The 18,221-nt window shown below is 43.4% G+C and overlaps 2 protein-coding genes across 2 annotated transcripts; both read left to right on the top strand.

The window, feature by feature from the left end:
• Positions 1–10,580: 10,580 nt before the first annotated feature.
• LOC311487428 (nuclear factor 7, ovary-like) lies at positions 10,581–11,973 on the top strand. The gene has a single exon (XM_084543695.1). The coding sequence runs from the start codon at positions 10,596–10,598 to the stop codon at positions 11,970–11,972; it is 1,377 nt and encodes a 458-aa protein (XP_084399821.1). The 5' UTR covers positions 10,581–10,595; the 3' UTR covers position 11,973.
• Positions 11,974–15,207: 3,234 nt separating this feature from the next.
• On the top strand, positions 15,208–16,818 carry LOC311487412 (zinc-binding protein A33-like). Its single transcript, XM_084543679.1, has 2 exons — positions 15,208–15,306; positions 15,415–16,818. The coding sequence occupies exon 2, from the start codon at positions 15,432–15,434 to the stop codon at positions 16,806–16,808; it is 1,377 nt and encodes a 458-aa protein (XP_084399805.1). The 5' UTR covers positions 15,208–15,306; positions 15,415–15,431; the 3' UTR covers positions 16,809–16,818.
• The last annotated feature ends 1,403 nt before the right edge of the window (positions 16,819–18,221 follow it).

The following is an 18,221-nucleotide window of genomic DNA, read 5'->3' as shown; positions in this document are numbered from 1 at the left end:
AAATAACCCGACGTTAATGATTTGACACTAAAGCAGCGTTAAGTAATCTACGTCCTTTATCGACCACTGCAGCCGGCGTCAACCTTCTCCCTCTTTGTGTGTCCTTTCACACCAGAGTGTGTGTGACAGCTCGGCTTGCCTCTCGATCCTCCTGTCCGTTTGAGTTAAGAGGAGGTCAGACAGCAGCAGATTAAATGTGTCACATTTATATAGATCCATCACTCCGTCCTTTGTCCTCCTGGAATGTGAAATAGAGGTGTTGTGTTTTGGGGAGAGGGGTAGAAAAGGTGGCTCCTGAAGACAAGTTTTGAGCTCTTACAGAATCAAAGGAGGATTTAAATAAGTTTAAAAAAACATCCTGGTGGTGTCCCGTCCCTCTGTACGGTCCCATTAGTTTTCAGTGACATGTTGTCCTTGTTTAAAAGGAAAGCTGCATCCCAGTTCAAGAGCTGATCCTCCAAAGTGTTTCCTCTCTGCTTTCCTTTCTGACCTTTAGTAATCCATAATTCTTCAAAACTTGGTCAGCGTTTAATGCAACTTTACGGTGAATGTTGTCAAATGCTAAAGTATAAAAGTATCTCAGGACCATGTGATGTTTACCCAGCATTCATCATGTATGTGAAGTCTTCTGGACCAATCCTGTAGCCTGAGACTCAGAGTGGTGGTGGAAAGTTGTTCTGGAGTCTCTCTCCGTTGGGAACTGATTGACTGACAGAAGAGTAATGGTGCATTCACATTACAGGCGACATAAGCCACAGCTCAATCAGCGTTGCCAGCAATATTGCTTCTGTTGGAATGTCACTGAAGTAAGTATATAAACATGCATTTGATTGGTTGATGCTTCAGGAGATTAGGACCAGTGGACGCCATGACAGCTCCTCTACAGTGAAGCCAAAACATGTGGAGCTCCCCCTGGTGGCTGGCTGCAGTATAAGTCATATAAGCTCCGCCCCCGATGCTAGTGGGTGGGACTTGGGCCAAACTAAAACACCAAAGCACAAGTCACGTAATATTTTTGATAAAAGACGGTTCCGATCACTTTAGTTAATATACGGTTATATGTTCACGTGTCAGTTTTTCGTTTAGATATTTGATGCTATAAAAACAGGATGTGACATCATGATGATTGGCAGTTGCCATAGACGACCACTCCGTGAAGCGGTCCCTTAGGAACATGAGAGTAGAAACTTATATAAGTTCAGTGTATGATCCAACATTTCTTAGTAACAGGTGGAGGCAGTATTAACCAATCACCAGTGAGTCTGGAGGCAGTGTGGGCGGGGCTCCACTCTCAAACAGAACTGATCAGACTCTGGATGTATCCCTGGGATACTAGCCTCAGTTTGACCAATAATAATTTTTTTCTACAGTCTAAGGTTAAAAGAGTACCACACATAGACAGCCAATCAGAGACAGTCATGGGAGGACTCAACCAGGAAGCCAAACACCGTCTCTGACCACACTCTCCTGTCTCATCTCATCCACCACTTTGGAGAGCAGAGGGAGAATTGAGAGTCAGTATTGGAAAGAAAAAAATAAAAGCTCCACGGATGCCATCGCCTTCCTACCTACCGATGTTTGGGACGCTCTAAGTGAACAGCTGACAGGTGGTCCACTCCGACTAATACAGCAAACAGACAGCTGGGAAATTGTCTCTGTAATATAACCGCCTCATGCCTCTTATAGTTTAGAGTCATCCATATCAAACTGTTCTTTCCAGACTCAAACCTGCTCCACTTCCCCCACTACAGACACACAACAGTAGCTGTTTCTGCTCTATCCACGGTGGCCTTTCAGCCTCGACATTTACACATGAAAACTGATCATTTACACTTCAGCTTCGCTGCACAGTTGAATTCATCTTAATGCTGCAGCCTGTGAGTTTATTTTTAACTCGCACATGGATGTCAGCACGGATATTATTTTCACAGCGTCTTAAAGGACGTTTTGCGGCGTAATGCTAAGGAGGTGTCGCTCTCAGATGTGTGGATCTCAGGAGAATGATGTGTGGGCTATATTTAGAAGCTGAACAATGATGGAAACAACAGTCAGACTGCAAGTGGTAAACGCACACATTTAAACTGCAGGAGCAAAGAAAACACAGAGTACTGTACAAAACCTCTAGGCACATCGTCTTCATCACATAAAGTAGCTGCTACAGAAAGTATTGAGTATTAGTAGTATACTACAGCTACAAGTATTCAGATCTATTTTGCTAAATGTGTTAGTGATCCTAATGTGAAACATTACCACATGACCAAAACACTGCTATGTTCATCTTTCAGTTTACTGCTAGCTAGGAGGCTAGAAATAGCTACTAGTAGCTGGGAAGCTAGGGAGAGCTACTGTTAGCTGGGAGGCTTAGACTTAGACTTAGTTAAACTTTATTGATCCACAAGGGAAATTGCTTGAAGGAGGCTAGGAAAAGCTACTGTTAGCTGGGTGGCTGGGAAGATAGGAAGAGCTACTGTTAGCTGGGTGGCTAGGAAGAGCTACTGTTGGCTGGGTGGCTAGGAAGCTGGGAAGAGCTACTGTTAGCTGGGAGGCTAGGAAGCTAGGAAGAGCTACTGTTAGCTGGGAGGCTGGCAAGAACTGCTACTAGCTTGGAGGCTAGGAAGAACTGCTGCTAGCTTGGAGGCTAAGAAGATCTACTATTAGAACTATTAGCTAAGAGGCTAGGTAGCGCTACTGTTAGCTGGGAGGCTTAGATAAACTTTATTGCTGCACAAGGGCAATTGCTTGAAGGAGGCTAGGAAACGCTACTATTAGCTGGGAAGCTAAGAAGAGCTACTTGGTGGCTAGGAAGAACTGCTGCTAGCTTGGAGGCTAAAAAGATCTACTATTAGCTAAGAGGCTAGGAAGTGTGTCACTGCCATACGACCACCTCCTCAGATTTCAATCTAAACACTCCCTAAAGACAGTTCCTGAAATGCACCTTTGGTGTAATTGGAGGAAGAAGGGGTGAGACACAGTGAGACAGACTCCTAGCGTCCTGAGACCGAGCAGACAGAAGAGACGTGAGGTTTGTTTCAGGGCCAGACAGACACACGGTGTCTGGGGAACTGAAATGATCAAAACAGCAATCAAACTCCAAGTGACAGATACTGATGACAGACACAAACAAACACAAGATGCAAATCCAGCAGCAGACACACATTCAGTTCGCCAACTGTGGACTAAAGAGGTATTTTCACCCGCGTCCCCCCAGACACGTCTATTCTCCTATTGTCTTGATAAATGCAGCACAGTAGTGTCATTTCACCATCCGTCACCGTACAGGAATCCCCCCGGGGCGACCAATAGGGAGGCAGACTGAGGATGGCGATGGGCTTATTATAGAGCCAGACGGGCTGACGGAGTCCCAGAGGAAACAAACCGGTGACATGATCAAAGTAGCAATCAGGTCGTTACAGGCGACGGGCTGTTTGTGTTGCGGTTCTACTCTTTTGATAATCAGCAACAAGTGAAGATAATCAGCAGCAAGTGAAGCAGCTCAGGGGAAATGTTCGATATAATTTGACTGCAAAAAAAAAAAAAAATAAATAAATGATAGGTGTGTGGAGGAGACAGCTCCAGCAGGGCTGGCATTTCACTCTCTCTTTTTGTTTTTATAATTTCCAAACCTTGAACTGCACCAAACTACAACAGCACCGATCTGGGAGGCCCAGACGCCGCTGGTGTCGTTTCAGAGCATGTTTTAACATCATCAAACCATCAGAGCCTTCAGAAAGCATGAGCATTTAAGTCTAGTTTGTATCAGGGCCATAGACAGACCGAGGGACGTCCCGATACTGGCATCAGGCTTCATGCAAGTCTGATCTTCTGTAAGTATTTATTTAGCTCTGCCATGAACCAAAACTACTTCCCTATAGCATCAAAGCTGAGTCCTGTGTAAATGAAGGTCGTCCTCTGTTGGTCAGTAACTAGTGTACTGTGGATGTGTGGTGAGGTGGTAGTAGTTGATCATCTAAACAGAATCCATGGAGTCCACTCAGTCAAAGGCTGCACCCAAACAACAACAACAAACACTGAACGTTTAAAAGAAGAGAAAAGTTTCCTGGAGACAGCGTCAAGGAGAAACATCTTCCAGAGAGGGTTAGGGAGTTTATGGCAGCGTTGGATGACCAGAACATTTCTGGAGTAGAGAACACAAGGTACCAGCTACCCTCTCCACACTACATTAACTCTGACTGAAAGATTTATTGGACTGAATCCAGTCCACTCTAGGAGAAGACAAGGAAGACAAGGACAGACTTTAGGAAGCTACAGGAGACCAACTCTAGGAGAAGACAAGGAAGACAAGGACAGACTTTAGGAAGCTACAGGAGACCAACTCTAGGAGAAGACAAGGAAGACAAGGACAGACTTTAGGAAGCTACAGGAGACCACCTCTAGGAGAAGACAAGGAAGACAAGGACAGACTTTGGGAAGCTACAGGAGACCAACTCTAGGAGAAGACAAGGAGGACAAGGACAGACTTTAGGAAGCTACAGGAGACCAACTCTAGGAGAAGACAAGGAAGACAAGGACAGACTTTAGGAAGCTACAGGAGACCAACTCTAGGAGAAGACAAGGAAGACAAGGACAGACTTTAGGACGCAACAGGAGACCAACTCTAGGAGAAGACAAGGAAGACAAGGACAGACTTTAGGAAGCTACAGGAGACCAACTCTAGGAGAAGACAAGGAAGACAAGGACAGACTTTAGGACGCAACAGGAGACCAACTCTAGGAGAAGACAAGGAAGACAAGGACAGACTTTAGGAAGCTACAGGAGACCAACTCTAGGAGAAGACAAGGAAGACAAGGACAGACTTTAGGACGCAACAGGAGACCAACTCTAGGAGAAGACAAGGAAGACAAGGACAGACTTTAGGAAGCTACAGGAGACCAACTCTAGGAGAAGACAAGGAAGACAAGGACAGACTTTAGGAAGACACAGGAGACCAACTCTAGGAGAAGACAAGGAAGACAAGGACAGACTTTAGGAAGCTACAGGAGACCAACTCTAGGAGAAGACAAGGAAGACAAGGACAGACTTTAGGACGCTACAGGAGACCAACTCTAGGAGAAGACAAGGAAGACAAGGACAGACTTTAGGGAGCTACTGGAGACCAACTCTAGGAGAAGACAAGGAAGACAAGGACAGACTTTAGGACGCTACAGGAGACCAACTCTAGGAGAAGACAAGGAAGACAAGGACAGACTTTAGGGAGCTACTGGAGACCAACTCTAGGAGAAGACAAGGAAGACAAGGACAGATTTTAGGAAGACACAGGAGACCAACTCTAGGAGAAGACAGGGAAGACAAGGACAGACTTTAGGAAGCTACAGGAGACCAACTCTAGGAGAAGACAAGGAAGACAAGGACAGACTTTAGGAAGACACAGGAGACCAACTCTAGGAGAAGACAAGGAAGACAAGGACAGACTTTAGGACGCTACAGGAGACCAACTCTAGGAGAAGACAAGGAAGACAAGGACAGACTTTAGGAAGACACAGGAGACCAACTCTAGGAGAAGACAAGGAAGACAAGGACAGACTTTAGGAAGACACAGGAGACCAACTCTAGGACATTTAGGATCAGAGAGGGACTTAGATCAGCTGATCATCGGTATCGGGTCGGTATAGGACTGGCACGTCCCAAGCTAAAATACTTTCCAACAAGATGTGTACAGGATCAATCTTGCCTTGTTAACAATGAAGGGCCTCAGAAACTGATCAATCAAAGGACACAGTTGGTTTTAGAGGTTTAAAACAGATCTACGGCCCAAACGAAGCCGCTCATGAACTAGACAAGAGTCAAAAACAATTATGTCTGCACATCATCAATGCACGGTTATAGCCTGCGAGGCCTGACACCAACATACCTGCCAGATGTGGAGCTGAAACCCGGAAGATCAGGATTTGAGCTGGAGGTCTTGGTTTCTGGCCGTGAAATGATCCCCTATCCTGCAGCCTCTTCTTCTCTGGTGTCTTACCGCCTCTTTACACTTACATCCATTAATGCGTCTGCTCTCAAATAAGTCAAACTATCTGTTCTACTCTGTTTTCTGAATAAAGCAACACTTTTGATCACTTCCTGGTCAAACCACCTGGCTAACACCAGGGGTGGAATGAACCAAACCATCAAATTTATTAAAATGTTTAGAACACCAAAGTTTCTGTTTAGGTTTTAAAAGAGATTTATTTTTAGAAGATAATATTCAGGCAGATTATTTACAATTAACCTAAAAGTAAAAATACATAAATCAAGAGAAGCCAATGGTTTCTGTCTCCTACAGGCCCACGTGGTGTAGTCCAGACTGAAATCACCTGGTGGTGCATTCAAGTGCACTTGTTCAGGAGAGAACCCCTTTCCAATCTATCTATCTATCTATCTATCTATGTGTCGGACGATCCTCCATGAGGGGTTTGAGTCTGAGCTGGGAGTATCTGTGGAGGTGTAAAGGTCATTCAGCCGGTTTTAATCCTCCTGGTGAGGAGAGAAGAAGAAGATGATGTTCCACAGATCATCATGTGTTCATGTTCTCATCAGCATTTAAATGTTGTTTCTGTTGGACGCTGATGAAAGAATCAATACTGCTGCTTTCATTTCAAGTGTTTTCATTTGACTAATAACCGTCTGTATGTGTGTGGAGGGTTGTATTTATGACTGGTGCTTATTTTAGTGTGGATCTACATTAAGTGTTTGTGTATGCAAGTATTCTGTGGCTGTGAAGGTCACAGCATCAGGAGGTAAATGTGTGCAGGGACGCTGATGTTGTATGTTTGTTGGAGGTGCATGTATGACTGATGTATGATGATGCTTTTAAAAAATATGATAAAAATTTGATGGACTCTGGTGCATGAGGTTTATTTTTTATTGTCACCCGTTGTCTCTAAAGTGACTCCTTGACCGTCCATGTCCTCTGGTGGACGTTCCAGGCTCCGGTTGCCATGGTAACCCTCGTGCATATGTCCCCAAATGTGGCAACGTTTCCTTCAGGGTAAACGTCTTGTGTGTCACATGTGTCAATCAGCCGGATCAGTCACTGCCATTGGTCCAGAGTAGTTTAGCTCCGCCCACTTCACCTTGCCAAAGTTTTTTTTTTTTTTTTTTTGGAGAATGTTGAAGAAACTCTTTGAGCTTCTTCAACATTCTTGGTCTCTGGTCGACACATCTCTGGACGTCTCTTCCTGTGTGAACAAACCTTTACAAACCAAACATCTGTAAAAAATAATTAAACGTTTCCTTTACTTCTGATGGTTTAATTATGACCGTATTAAAATCTAATAGGGCAAAAACTCAAAAGATGTACATTAATAACGAAATACATCAACTTGTTTACTGATCACATACGTATTACTCTCTGAAAGAAGCCTGGACACCAGGGGCCTCATGTACTAACAGTTGCGTAGATTTCCTTGTAAATCGTGACGTAAGTTCAGATTTAGAAGCATTTCGAAGCACATTTCCTTTGTACATCCCGATTGAACGTACCGACTCTTCCCTGTCCACGCCCCTTTTGAATATGGAACTCCCTGTCCACGCCCATTTTAAATATGGAAATTATATTTAAATTGACTCTGCACCTGAGATTCCCCTCTCTGCGCGATCAGAAAACGAAAACATAAAAATGAGTAAGACGGGAAAGAAGAAGAACTTCACAGAAATAGAATTGGAGACGCTACTCACTGGAGTGGGGATGTGTAAAATGTGTTCTTTGGCACGCTGCCACAATGTTTACTTGCATTTGCGCATCACGTATGATCTGCACACTGATCGAATGAAAATGTTTCCTGTTGACATTTACAAATTCATGCGATGGCGCTTTTATAGCAATGTGTGTGCAGTCGATAGCTCCGATTACATTCAGAAAACCGTCTCTCGCTGAAAATTGCTCTTCAATGTTGACCTGTTCAGATGCATTGTATGGGAATCTGATGTACCTGGCTGACATGCGGATAATTCCGTCCGACGCGGCTTGCATGGATCTGCTCAGGGTCGACCGGCACAGTCCCGATCGGTCGGAGTAATAGTTTTCACATTGATGACAGTTTCCCGTCATCACCTCTAAGTGTCTCCAAAGGATCGACATCTGTAGAATCCTACTTACGCCAGCCACGTCGTTGGCGTAGGGACGTACAAAATTCCCGGACATTTCACTCTTGATACATCTGAACTTTTACGTGAGCGAGTACTTACGTAACGTTTTTGTACTTAAGCAACGTTCGTACATGAGGCCCCTGGACACTGGAGACTCTGACGGACAAGAGTCGTTAGAGAACCATTCATAGGGAAGTGGACCGCGACAAAAACAGTCCCCCCTCAACAACAGGTAAGTACCCAATCGTTAATGGAAATTAGCTGCACTGGTTTCTGGTCATTAACATAATAAGTAGTTTCAGGAGGAGTTCCTATTTAACCTCAGACTTCCCACCAGTCCCCTAGAACTGAAGAAGCTACTCGGATGAAACGTCTTCTCAAAAAAACTCTACAAGTCCAGTTGCCTTTTTGAACCTTTTTGGATAGACCATGACCTGGATGACTGAGAACCTTCACAGACATATCCCTGAAAGAAGGTTCCTGTATTCTCAAAAAAATGCTTTTGCAGCATGGATTCACAAAGCTGCTTTATTTTGACCGGGTGTCTTTTACTGTTACTGAGTTAAACTGTAGTTCGTCTACATCTGGAGAGCTTCAAAGTTGTGACACAGTCTTGTTCTTTGGGAGAAGTGATGGAGCGAAAGTTCAAAAGGAACAAGTCACTGTCTGCAACAAATTTAAGAAACTAGATCAAAACAAGTTGAAGAGCCGTCACACTAGAACCAGATTCATCCTTATTGTCACGTCTGTTCACACGTCCAAGGAATTTGACGTTGTTGGTGCAATAAAGAAATGTCTTCAAATCTCAGAGACAGTAGGAGAATTCAAGTGTGTTGAAGTCTGAAGGTTGAATAAATATGTTCACATGTTTGTTCACACTGATTCATGGACGTTGACCTTCTCTGCTGCTACAGTAGCTGGAGTCCCTCTGAATGAAAGCAGCAGCTAAATGTTGAACATTTAAATGAAAGGAGCTACACTTCATGAAGAGGAGCTGCATGTTGGCTTCAGCTGGCGTGTGATTCGTGGGTCAGTGAGTGTGCAGCATTTCCTTTATGTATTGTAGGCGTGTGCACGTATTTCTAAAAGATTAAATGTACAGTGTGTGTGGAGGAGGAGGAGGAGGAGGAAGAGGGAGGTCACAAGCCATTACTCACAGCTCGCTGTGTTTACTTTCATCTAATAGGAAAAACAACATTGATGGCTTCCACCACATTATAAATCGATAGATTACCCAAACACGTTATAAATCATGTTGCCGTGGAGCAATGGACTCTTCTACATTGATTTGTGTATAGATTTAATAAGAGGCCCCCCAACAGGCGCAGAGGATCACTGGGCAGCTATCTAAATTAAGCTCTCCACGATGTAATCACACCTCAGTCCATTAAATCGGCTGCTTCAGCTCTCAGAGTATAACTGTGGGACTCTGGGGGCCGGAGTCGGAGTCTGGGGGCCAAACAAAACACAGAGTCTGAGAAGGTGATCGTAGGCTGAAGGATCTAAATGTGGTTTCAACTACTGGATGCTAAAAGAAAATGTCAGGACATCTGTCCATGAGCTGAATGTGAAGAGAAACTGGGTCATGCAGCAAGACAACGAGACCAAGAACACAAGAGGTTCTACAAAAGAACGGTTAAAGAAGAACAAGATGAATGTTTAGGAACGGCCAAGTCAAAGTCCTGACCTTAATCCAATAGAAATGTTGTGGAAGGACCTGAAGCAAGCAGTTGATGTGAGGAAACCCACCAACATCTCAGAACTGAAGTGGTTCTGTTCTGAGGAATGGGCTAAAATTCCTCCAAGCTGCTGTAGACCACTGATCAGCAGTTACCAGAAACATTTAGTGACAAGGAGGTCACAACAGATACTGGACACAAGGAGGAACTGATATGAACACATGATTCATTATCTTCAATATATAAATACACAAGTCTAATACTTCTGTTTTATGTGTTGATTTGGTTCTCTTTGTCTACTTTCACGACTTGTGTGCAAATGTTTTGAGTCATTTTTATGAAGAAATGTAGAAAATACTGAACAAGTTTGAAGCAGCTCTGTTTATACTCACTCCACAACTTACATACCTTTAACTGATGTTTCCTCTAAGATAAAATAGTTTGGAATGAACCACTCCCCTGACTAACAGGTCCAACAACATTTATCAGAGGAGTTCTGATAAAGCTCCACCCCATCACCTGATTTACCTGAGACAAACCAGGAAACAGTTTATTATTGTGTGAGACTAAAGAGAGACAGAGACGATCAGATTCACCTTCAGACCAAACTAACACCTTCCTCTGAGTGAGTCCAGCTACAGGAGAGAAAAGTGGAAAACTACAACACTGCTGCTTCAAGCTGCTGACTCTCCACACACTGAAGGTGAGTTTGACCAAAAACAGGACTCAAAGTCAAAGGAAGTTTCAGGGAAGTTAGTAGAAGATGGAGGAGAGACATGACTGACAGTACTCTGCTTCTGCTGTGTTTCAGCTTCACTCAGAGACTAAATGGCTTCCAGATCAGAGGAAGATCTCTGCTGTCCGGTCTGTCAGGAGGTCTTCAGAGATCCTGTTGTTCTGTCATGTAGCCACAGCATCTGTAAAGTCTGTCTGAAGAACTGGTGGAGAGACAAACCAACACACCAGTGTCCAGTTTGTAAGAGAAGATCTTCAAGAGATGATCCACCTTCAAACTTGGTGTTGAGGAACCTGTGTGAGTCCTTCTTACAGGAGAGAGATCAGAGATCTCCAGAGTCTCTCTGCAGTCTGCACTCTGAGAAACTCAGACTCTTCTGTCTGGACCATCAGCAGCCAGTGTGTCTCGTCTGCAGAGATTCAGAAAAACACTCCAACCACATACTCAGACCCATCGATGAAGCTGCACGACAGCACAAGAAGAACCTTCAGGAAACTCTGGAGCCCTTAAAGAAGAAGTTAAAGGTTTGTGAAGAAGTTAAAGTGAAATTTGATGAAACAGAAAAACACATCAAGGTCCAGGCCCGACACACAGAGAGGCAGATTAAAGAGCAGTTCAAGAAGCTTCACCAGTTTCTAGCAGAGGAAGAGGAGGCCAGGATGGCTGCACTGAGGGAGGAAGAGGAGCAGAAGAGTCAGATGATGAAGGAGAAGATGGAGACTCTGAGCAGAGAGATAGCAGCTCTTTCAGACACAGTCAGAGCCACAGAGGAGGAGCTGAGAGCTGAAGACGTCTCATTCCTGAACAACTACAAGGCTGCAGTGGAAAGAGTCCAGCGCTGCCCCCTGCTGGATGATCCACAGCTGCCCTCAGGAGCTCTGATAGACCAGGCCAAACATCTGGGCAACCTGACCTTCAACATCTGGAACAAGATGAAGGACATGGTCTCCTACACTCCTGTCATTCTGGATCCAAACACTGCTGATCCAGAACTGATCCTGTCTGAAGATCTGACCAGTGTGAGACGAGGAGGTAAACAACATCTTCCTGATAATCCAGAGAGGTTTAATTATTCTGGTTCTGTCCTGGGCTCTGAGGGCTTTAACTCAGGGACTCACAGCTGGGATTTTGAGGTTGGAGATAACACATGGTGGTATCTGGGTGTATCAGCAGAGTCTGACCAGAGGAAGGGAGACATGCAATCTGGATTGTGGACGGTAATGTTCTATGAAGGTAAATACTTCGCATATTCACCACCAGGTCTTTTCATCGACCTCTCAGTAAAGAAGAAGCTCCAGAGGATCAGAGTGAATCTGGACTGGAACAGAGGAAATATGTTGTTCTCTGATCTTGATACTAACAAACACATACACACCTTCACACACACTTTCACTGAGAGGATGTTTCCATACATTAACATTGTGGATAAACTCCCAGTGAAGATATTACCAGTGAAACAGATCAGTTAGAGATAAACGGGATGATTATAAATGTGTATTGGGCTGTAACAACTAATCAATGTCAGTGATCATATAAATTGTAGTTTTGTCGTCATGGTGTTGGGTCAGTACGTCACTGCAACCAATGAAAACACATTTAATATCTGGCGGTGGAAGTAGATCATTGTGCTTAGAGTTTAAGACATGTTGAAGCTAGAGATGATAACTTTCTTTATAAAAGGACCTGAAGCAAGCAGTTGATGTGAGGAAACCCACCAACATCTCAGAACTGAAGTGGTTCTGTTCTGAGGAATGGGCTAAAATTCCTCCAAGCTGCTGTAGACCACTGATCAGCAGTTACCAGAAACATTTAGTTACAAGGAGGTCACAGCAGATACTGGAAACAAGGAACATCTGGTATGAACACATGCTTTATTATCATAAGTAAATAACGTAGTAAAAGTAGTAGTATAATGTTTCAGTTTCATGTGTTTGATTAGGTTCTCTTTATCTACTTTCAGGATTTGTGTGAAACTCTGTTGATGTTTTGAATCATTTTAACGATCAATATTATTAGCCCCCTTAAGAATTGACCATTTTATTGAGCCATAGCACAAACCAATGTTGTGCAATGATGTGCTTTGACTCTGTGATGCTCAAAGCTTGTAAAATCAATTTAAAATTAAGAGTTATCTCCGAATTTACACATAATATAAACCCTACAGTGAGGGTTGTGGCTGGCACTTGAGAAAGCATTATGCCAAAAACAAAAGAAATCAGTTTAGATTTGCGAAGGAGAATTGTTGATGCTCACAAAGCAGGAGTAGGATATACAAAGTTATCACAGCATTTTCAAGTGTCAAGAAGTGGAGTGAGAAGCATCATTAAGGAATTCAAAGAGAGCCACACTGTACAGAACAAGCCTGACAGAGGTAGGAAGTGAAAATTGTCAAAGACCCTGGAAAGAAAACTACTGAGAGATGTGTCTACAGACCCCAGAACAACTGCCAAGACACTAGTGAATGACTTAGCCTTGTCAGGAATTGTAATCTCAAGGAAGACAATCACTAGAGTTCTGCACAGGAATGGACTGCCAGGTTGCAGACCAAGAAAAACTCCACTTCTGCAGAAGAGATACCTTAAAGCCAGACAGAAGTATGCTAAGGACAACCTGGAGAAATATTCTGCATAGTGGAAGCATGTCTTTTGGTCAGATGAGATGAAACTAGAGCTCTTTGGCCACAGAGACATTGCTTATGTTTGGAGAAAGAAGGGTGAGGCTTATAGCCCAAAGAACACCATCCCCACAGTGAAACACGGTGGTGGGAGTATTATGCTGTGGAGATGCTTCAGTGCATCTGGAACTTGGAATCTGGTCAAGGTGAAAGGAATCATGAAGAAAGAAGGATATGTGAAGGTCTTGAAAGAAAACCTCAAGCAGTCAGCAGCAAAACTGGATCTGGGTCGCCGCTTTGTCTTCCAACACGACAACGACCCAAAACACACATCACTCCTGGTAAAGAACTACCTCCAGGAGATCAAAGTGAATGTTACTGAGTGGCCTGCACAAAGCCCTGACTTGAATCCCATAGAAAATCTGTGGGGTGAACTAAAGACCAAGGTACATGCCAGAAGGCCATCAAATCTGGAGGAGCTTGAGAGATCTGCCAAAGAATGGGCTGGTATTCCTCAGGAGACGTGTCAGAGAGTTGATGAAAACTACAACAAACAACTGCGTTCTGTTATCCAGCAAAAAGGATAAACAACTGACTATTAACATCAGGGGGGCTAATAATTTTGACCCTGGTAATTTTTGTTTTTTGTGAAATAATTTCATTTCTGTGTGGAAAGCAAAATAATGTAAGCATCCAAAATAAAACTAGGATGTTTGAAAAAGCTGTGTTAAAAATCCTTTGCTCTGTTTAACAGCACTTGGGAAATACTTTCAAAAGAATCAAATTTTTATAGGGGGCTAATAATGTCGTCCTCATCTGTATGACGACAACAGACAAAGGAGCTTTCTGAGGAGCTCAGAGAAAGAGTTGTTGTTGCTCTTCAGGCTGGAAAAGGTTCCAGAACCATCTCTAAAGAGTTTGGAACCCACAAATAATCCACAGTCAGACAGATTGAAGACGACTGTTCCCCTCCACAGGAGTGGTCCACCAACAAAGATCACTCCATAATAGTCTGAGAGGTCCCAAAGGAACCCAGGGGAACTTCTAAGCAGCTGAAGGCCTCTCTCTCATTGGCTGATGTTAATGTTGATGAATCCACTGAACAACCATGGTGTGATGGACAAAGACACTGCTCTCCAAGAAGAACATTTCTAAACATCATGTGGACAAGACAGAAGACTATTGGGACAATGTTTAGTGGACAGATGAGACCAAAGTAGAATAGTTTGGTTTAAATGAGATGAACCAACACTGCATCATTCCAGCATCAGAACCTCATCCCTCCATCAAACATGGGGGTGCTAATGTCCTGGTTTGGGCCTGTTCTGCTGCATCTGGACCAGGACGTCCTGTCCTCATTGATGGACCAATGACTTGTGAATTCTACCAGTGAACTCTAAAAGAAAATGTCAGGACATCTGTCCATGAGCTGAATGTGAAGAGAAACTGGGTCATGCAGCAAGACAACGAGAACCAAGAAAACAAGTGGTTCTACAAAAGAACGGTTAAAGAAGAACAAGATGAATGTTTAGGAACGGCCAAGTCAAAGTCCTGACCTTAATCCAATAGAAATGTTGTGGAAGGACCTGAAGCAAGCAGTTGATGTGAGGAAACCCACCAACATCTCAGAACTGAAGTGGTTCTGTTCTGAGGAATGGGCTAAAATTCCTCCAAGCTGCTGTAGACCACTGATCAGCAGTTACCAGAAACATTTAGTTACAAGGAGGTCACAGCAGATACTGGAAACAGGGGTGTGTAAATCTGCTAATGTTTTGAATTATTTTATCCAGAGAGCCAGAGAATACTGAATGATGTAAAAACTTTTAAACAGCTGTATTTATATCAATATACACATAGCACAAACTGAAGCAACTCACTGTGCAATTAAACACCTTCAGCTGACGCTCCCTCTGAGATAAATCCTTTCCACTGAACCACTCCCCTGACTAACAGGTCAAAGTTCTACATTTATGAGAGGAGTTCAGCTAAAGCTCCACCCCCTCACCTGATTTACCTGAGACAAACCAGGAAACAGTTTATTATTGTGTGAGACTAAAGAGAGACACAGACGATCAGATTCACCTTCAGACCAAACTAACACCTTCCTCTGAGTGAGTCCAGCTACAGGAGAGAAAAGTGGAAAACTACAACACTGCTGCTTCAAGCTGCTGACTCTCCACACACTGAAGGTGAGTTTGACCAAAAACAGGACTCAAAGTCAAAGGAAGTTTCAGGGAAGTTAGTAGAAGATGGAGGAGAGCCATGACTGACTGGACTTTGTGTCTGCTGTGTTTCAGCTTCACTCAGAGACTAAATGGCTTCCAGATCAGAGGAGGATCTCTGCTGTCCGGTCTGTCAGGACGTCTTCAGAGATCCTGTTATTCTGTCATGTAGCCACAGCTTCTGTAAAGTCTGTCTGAAGAACTGGTGGAGAGAAAATCCAACACACCAGTGTCCAGTTTGTAAGAGAAGATCTTCTAGAGATGATCCACCTTCAAACTTGGTGTTGAGGAACCTGTGTGAGTCCTTCTTACAGGAGAGAGATCAGAGATCTCCAGAGTTTCTCTGCAGTCTGCACTCTGAGAAACTCAGACTCTTCTGTCTGGACCATCAGCAGCCAGTGTGTGTCGTCTGCAGAGATTCAGAAAAACACTCCAACCACAGATTCAGACCCATCGATGAAGCTGCACGACAGCACAAGAAGAACCTTCAGGAAACTCTGGAGCCCTTAAAGAAGAAGTTAAAGGTTTGTGAAGAAGTTAAAGTGAAGTTTGATGAAATAGAAAAACACATCAAGGTCCAGGCCCGACACACAGAGAGGCAGATTAAGGAGCAGTTCAAGAAGCTTCACCAGTTTCTAGCAGAGGAAGAGGAGGCCAGGATGGCTGCACTGAGGAAGGAAGAGGAGCAGAAGAGTAAGATGATGAAGGAGAAGATGGAGACTCTGAGCAGAGAGATAGCAGCTCTTTCAGACACAGTCAGAGCCACAGAGGAGGAGCTGAGAGCTGAAGACGTCTCATTCCTGAACAACTACAAGGCTGCAGTGGAAAGAGTCCAGCGCTGCCCCCTGCTGGATGATCCACAGCTGCCCTCAGGAGCTCTGATAGACCAGGCCAAACATCTGGGCAACCTGACCTTCAACATCTGGAACAAGATGAAGGACATGGTCTCCTACACTCCTGTCATTCTGGACCCAAACACTGCTGATCCAAGACTGATCCTGTCTGAAGATCTGACCAGTGTGAGACGAGGAGATAGACAACATCTTCCTGATAATCCAGAGAGGTTTGATCGCCACTGTGGTGTCCTGGGCTCTGAGGGCTTTAACTCAGGGACTCACAGCTGGGATGTTGATGTTGGAGATAACACAGGATGGTTTCTGGGTGTGTTAGCAGAGTCTGACCAGAGGAAGAGACACATAGGACCTGAAATGTGGAGAATAAGGTTCAATGGAGGTAAATACTCAACATGTTCACCATCAGATCCTCTCTTTGATCTCGCAGTAAAGAAGAAGCTCCAGAGGATCAGAGTGAATCTGGACTGGAACAGAGGAAATCTGTCGTTCTTCGATCTTGATACTAACAAACACATACACACCTTCAGACACACTTTTACTGAGAGGATGTTTCCATACATTAACATTGTGGATAAACTCCCAGTGAAGATATTACCAGTGAATCAGATCAGTTAGAGATAAACATTATGATTATAAATGTGTATTGGGCTGTAACAACTAATCAATGTCAGTGATCATATAAATTGTAGTTTTGTCGTCATGGTGTTGGGTCAGTACGTCACTGCAACCAATGAAAACACATTTAATATCTGGTGGTGGAAGTAGATCATTGTGTTTAGAATTTAAGACATGTTGAAGCTAGAGATGATAACTTTCTTTATAAAAGGACCTGAAGCAATCAGTTGATGTGAGGAAACCCACCAACATCTCAGAACTGAAGTGGTTCTGTTCTGAGGAATGGGCTAAAATTCCTCCAAGCTGCTGTAGACCACTGATCAGCAGTTACCAGAAACATTTAGTTACAAGGAGGTCACAGCAGATACTGGAAACCAGGAGGAAATGATATGAACATATGATTCATTATCTTGATTAAACAAATAAACAAGTATAGTTTTTCTGTTCCATGTGTTGATTAGGTTCTATCTTTGTCTACTTTCAGGATTTGTGTGAAAATCTTGTTATGTTTTGAGTCACTTTATGAAATGTATAAAATTCTGGATTGGTGCCATTTTGTAGATAAGAAAGTCAGGGTTTGGTTTGCATTTTATTACAAGTCTAGCTTCAGGTTTGGACCACTTCTGTTGTATGTTTTTTTTTTTTTTTTTTTTTATTTGGCACAACCACACCGTCACACAGTCCTCCACAATTGTATACCTGTATTGGTAGTTTTGCTAAATAAATTTTTTTTCCTTTTTTTCCCCACACGAACTCTGACTCCATTTATTTTGATTGTCATGTTTATGTCTCCTTGCCCTTTAAACATCTAAGGAGTCGTAACAATAGTTTAATATAATTTGGGAAGGAAAAACTTAAAGAGATTTAAATATGCAAAAATACAAAAAACAAGCCTTAATTTAAGGTTTCAGTTTTTTGCAGTATAAACAATGACGCCCTTTACTGGCTTAAATCTTCCCAGTGAAAGTTTACTGACATCTGAACTAGTTGTATGAACACAAGTGGAGATTTACTGAAACACTGATCTGCACCAATATGACATTTTCCCACCACATTAAACATCGTGAATCAGCCAAAGTGCTGCTACACCTGTCAAAGTAACACCGACATGAATGGCTCATCACAGGTCGTTTTTGATCCCATCAGGATGTGTTTCAAAGGGTTGTTGGGGTCAGTGTGTTAGTTCTAGGCCCTATCCATCTCACCTGTTATTTTACAAAAATGGTCTAAAACCAGCGTGCAGGTGTGTGTGCTTGGAAGCACGGCTCAAATCACAACCGTCTAATTACAAGCAGATGTTTAGTATTGTCGGTCAGCTGTCAGACATGAAGCCTCATTATGAGACGGCTCCAGCTGCCAGAGCCGAAGAAAAACCTCTTAATCCAAACCAGCTCCAAAGCCCCTGTCTTCTGT

The sequence above is a fragment of the Chelon labrosus genome, assembly GCF_963514085.1.
Source record: "Chelon labrosus genome assembly, chromosome: 4".
Classification (NCBI taxonomy): Eukaryota; Metazoa; Chordata; class Actinopteri; order Mugiliformes; family Mugilidae; genus Chelon; species Chelon labrosus.
The sequence above is the reverse complement of the archived record's forward strand: the minus strand, read 5'-3'. Positions and strand labels throughout refer to the sequence as shown.

What these genes read in the sequence shown, in the direction of transcription:
- LOC311487428 (XM_084543695.1), top strand. Translation starts at nt 10,596, where the DNA reads ATGGCTTCCAGATCAGAGGAAGATCTCTGCTGTCCGGTCTGTCAGGAG.
- LOC311487412 (XM_084543679.1), top strand. Translation starts at nt 15,432, where the DNA reads ATGGCTTCCAGATCAGAGGAGGATCTCTGCTGTCCGGTCTGTCAGGAC.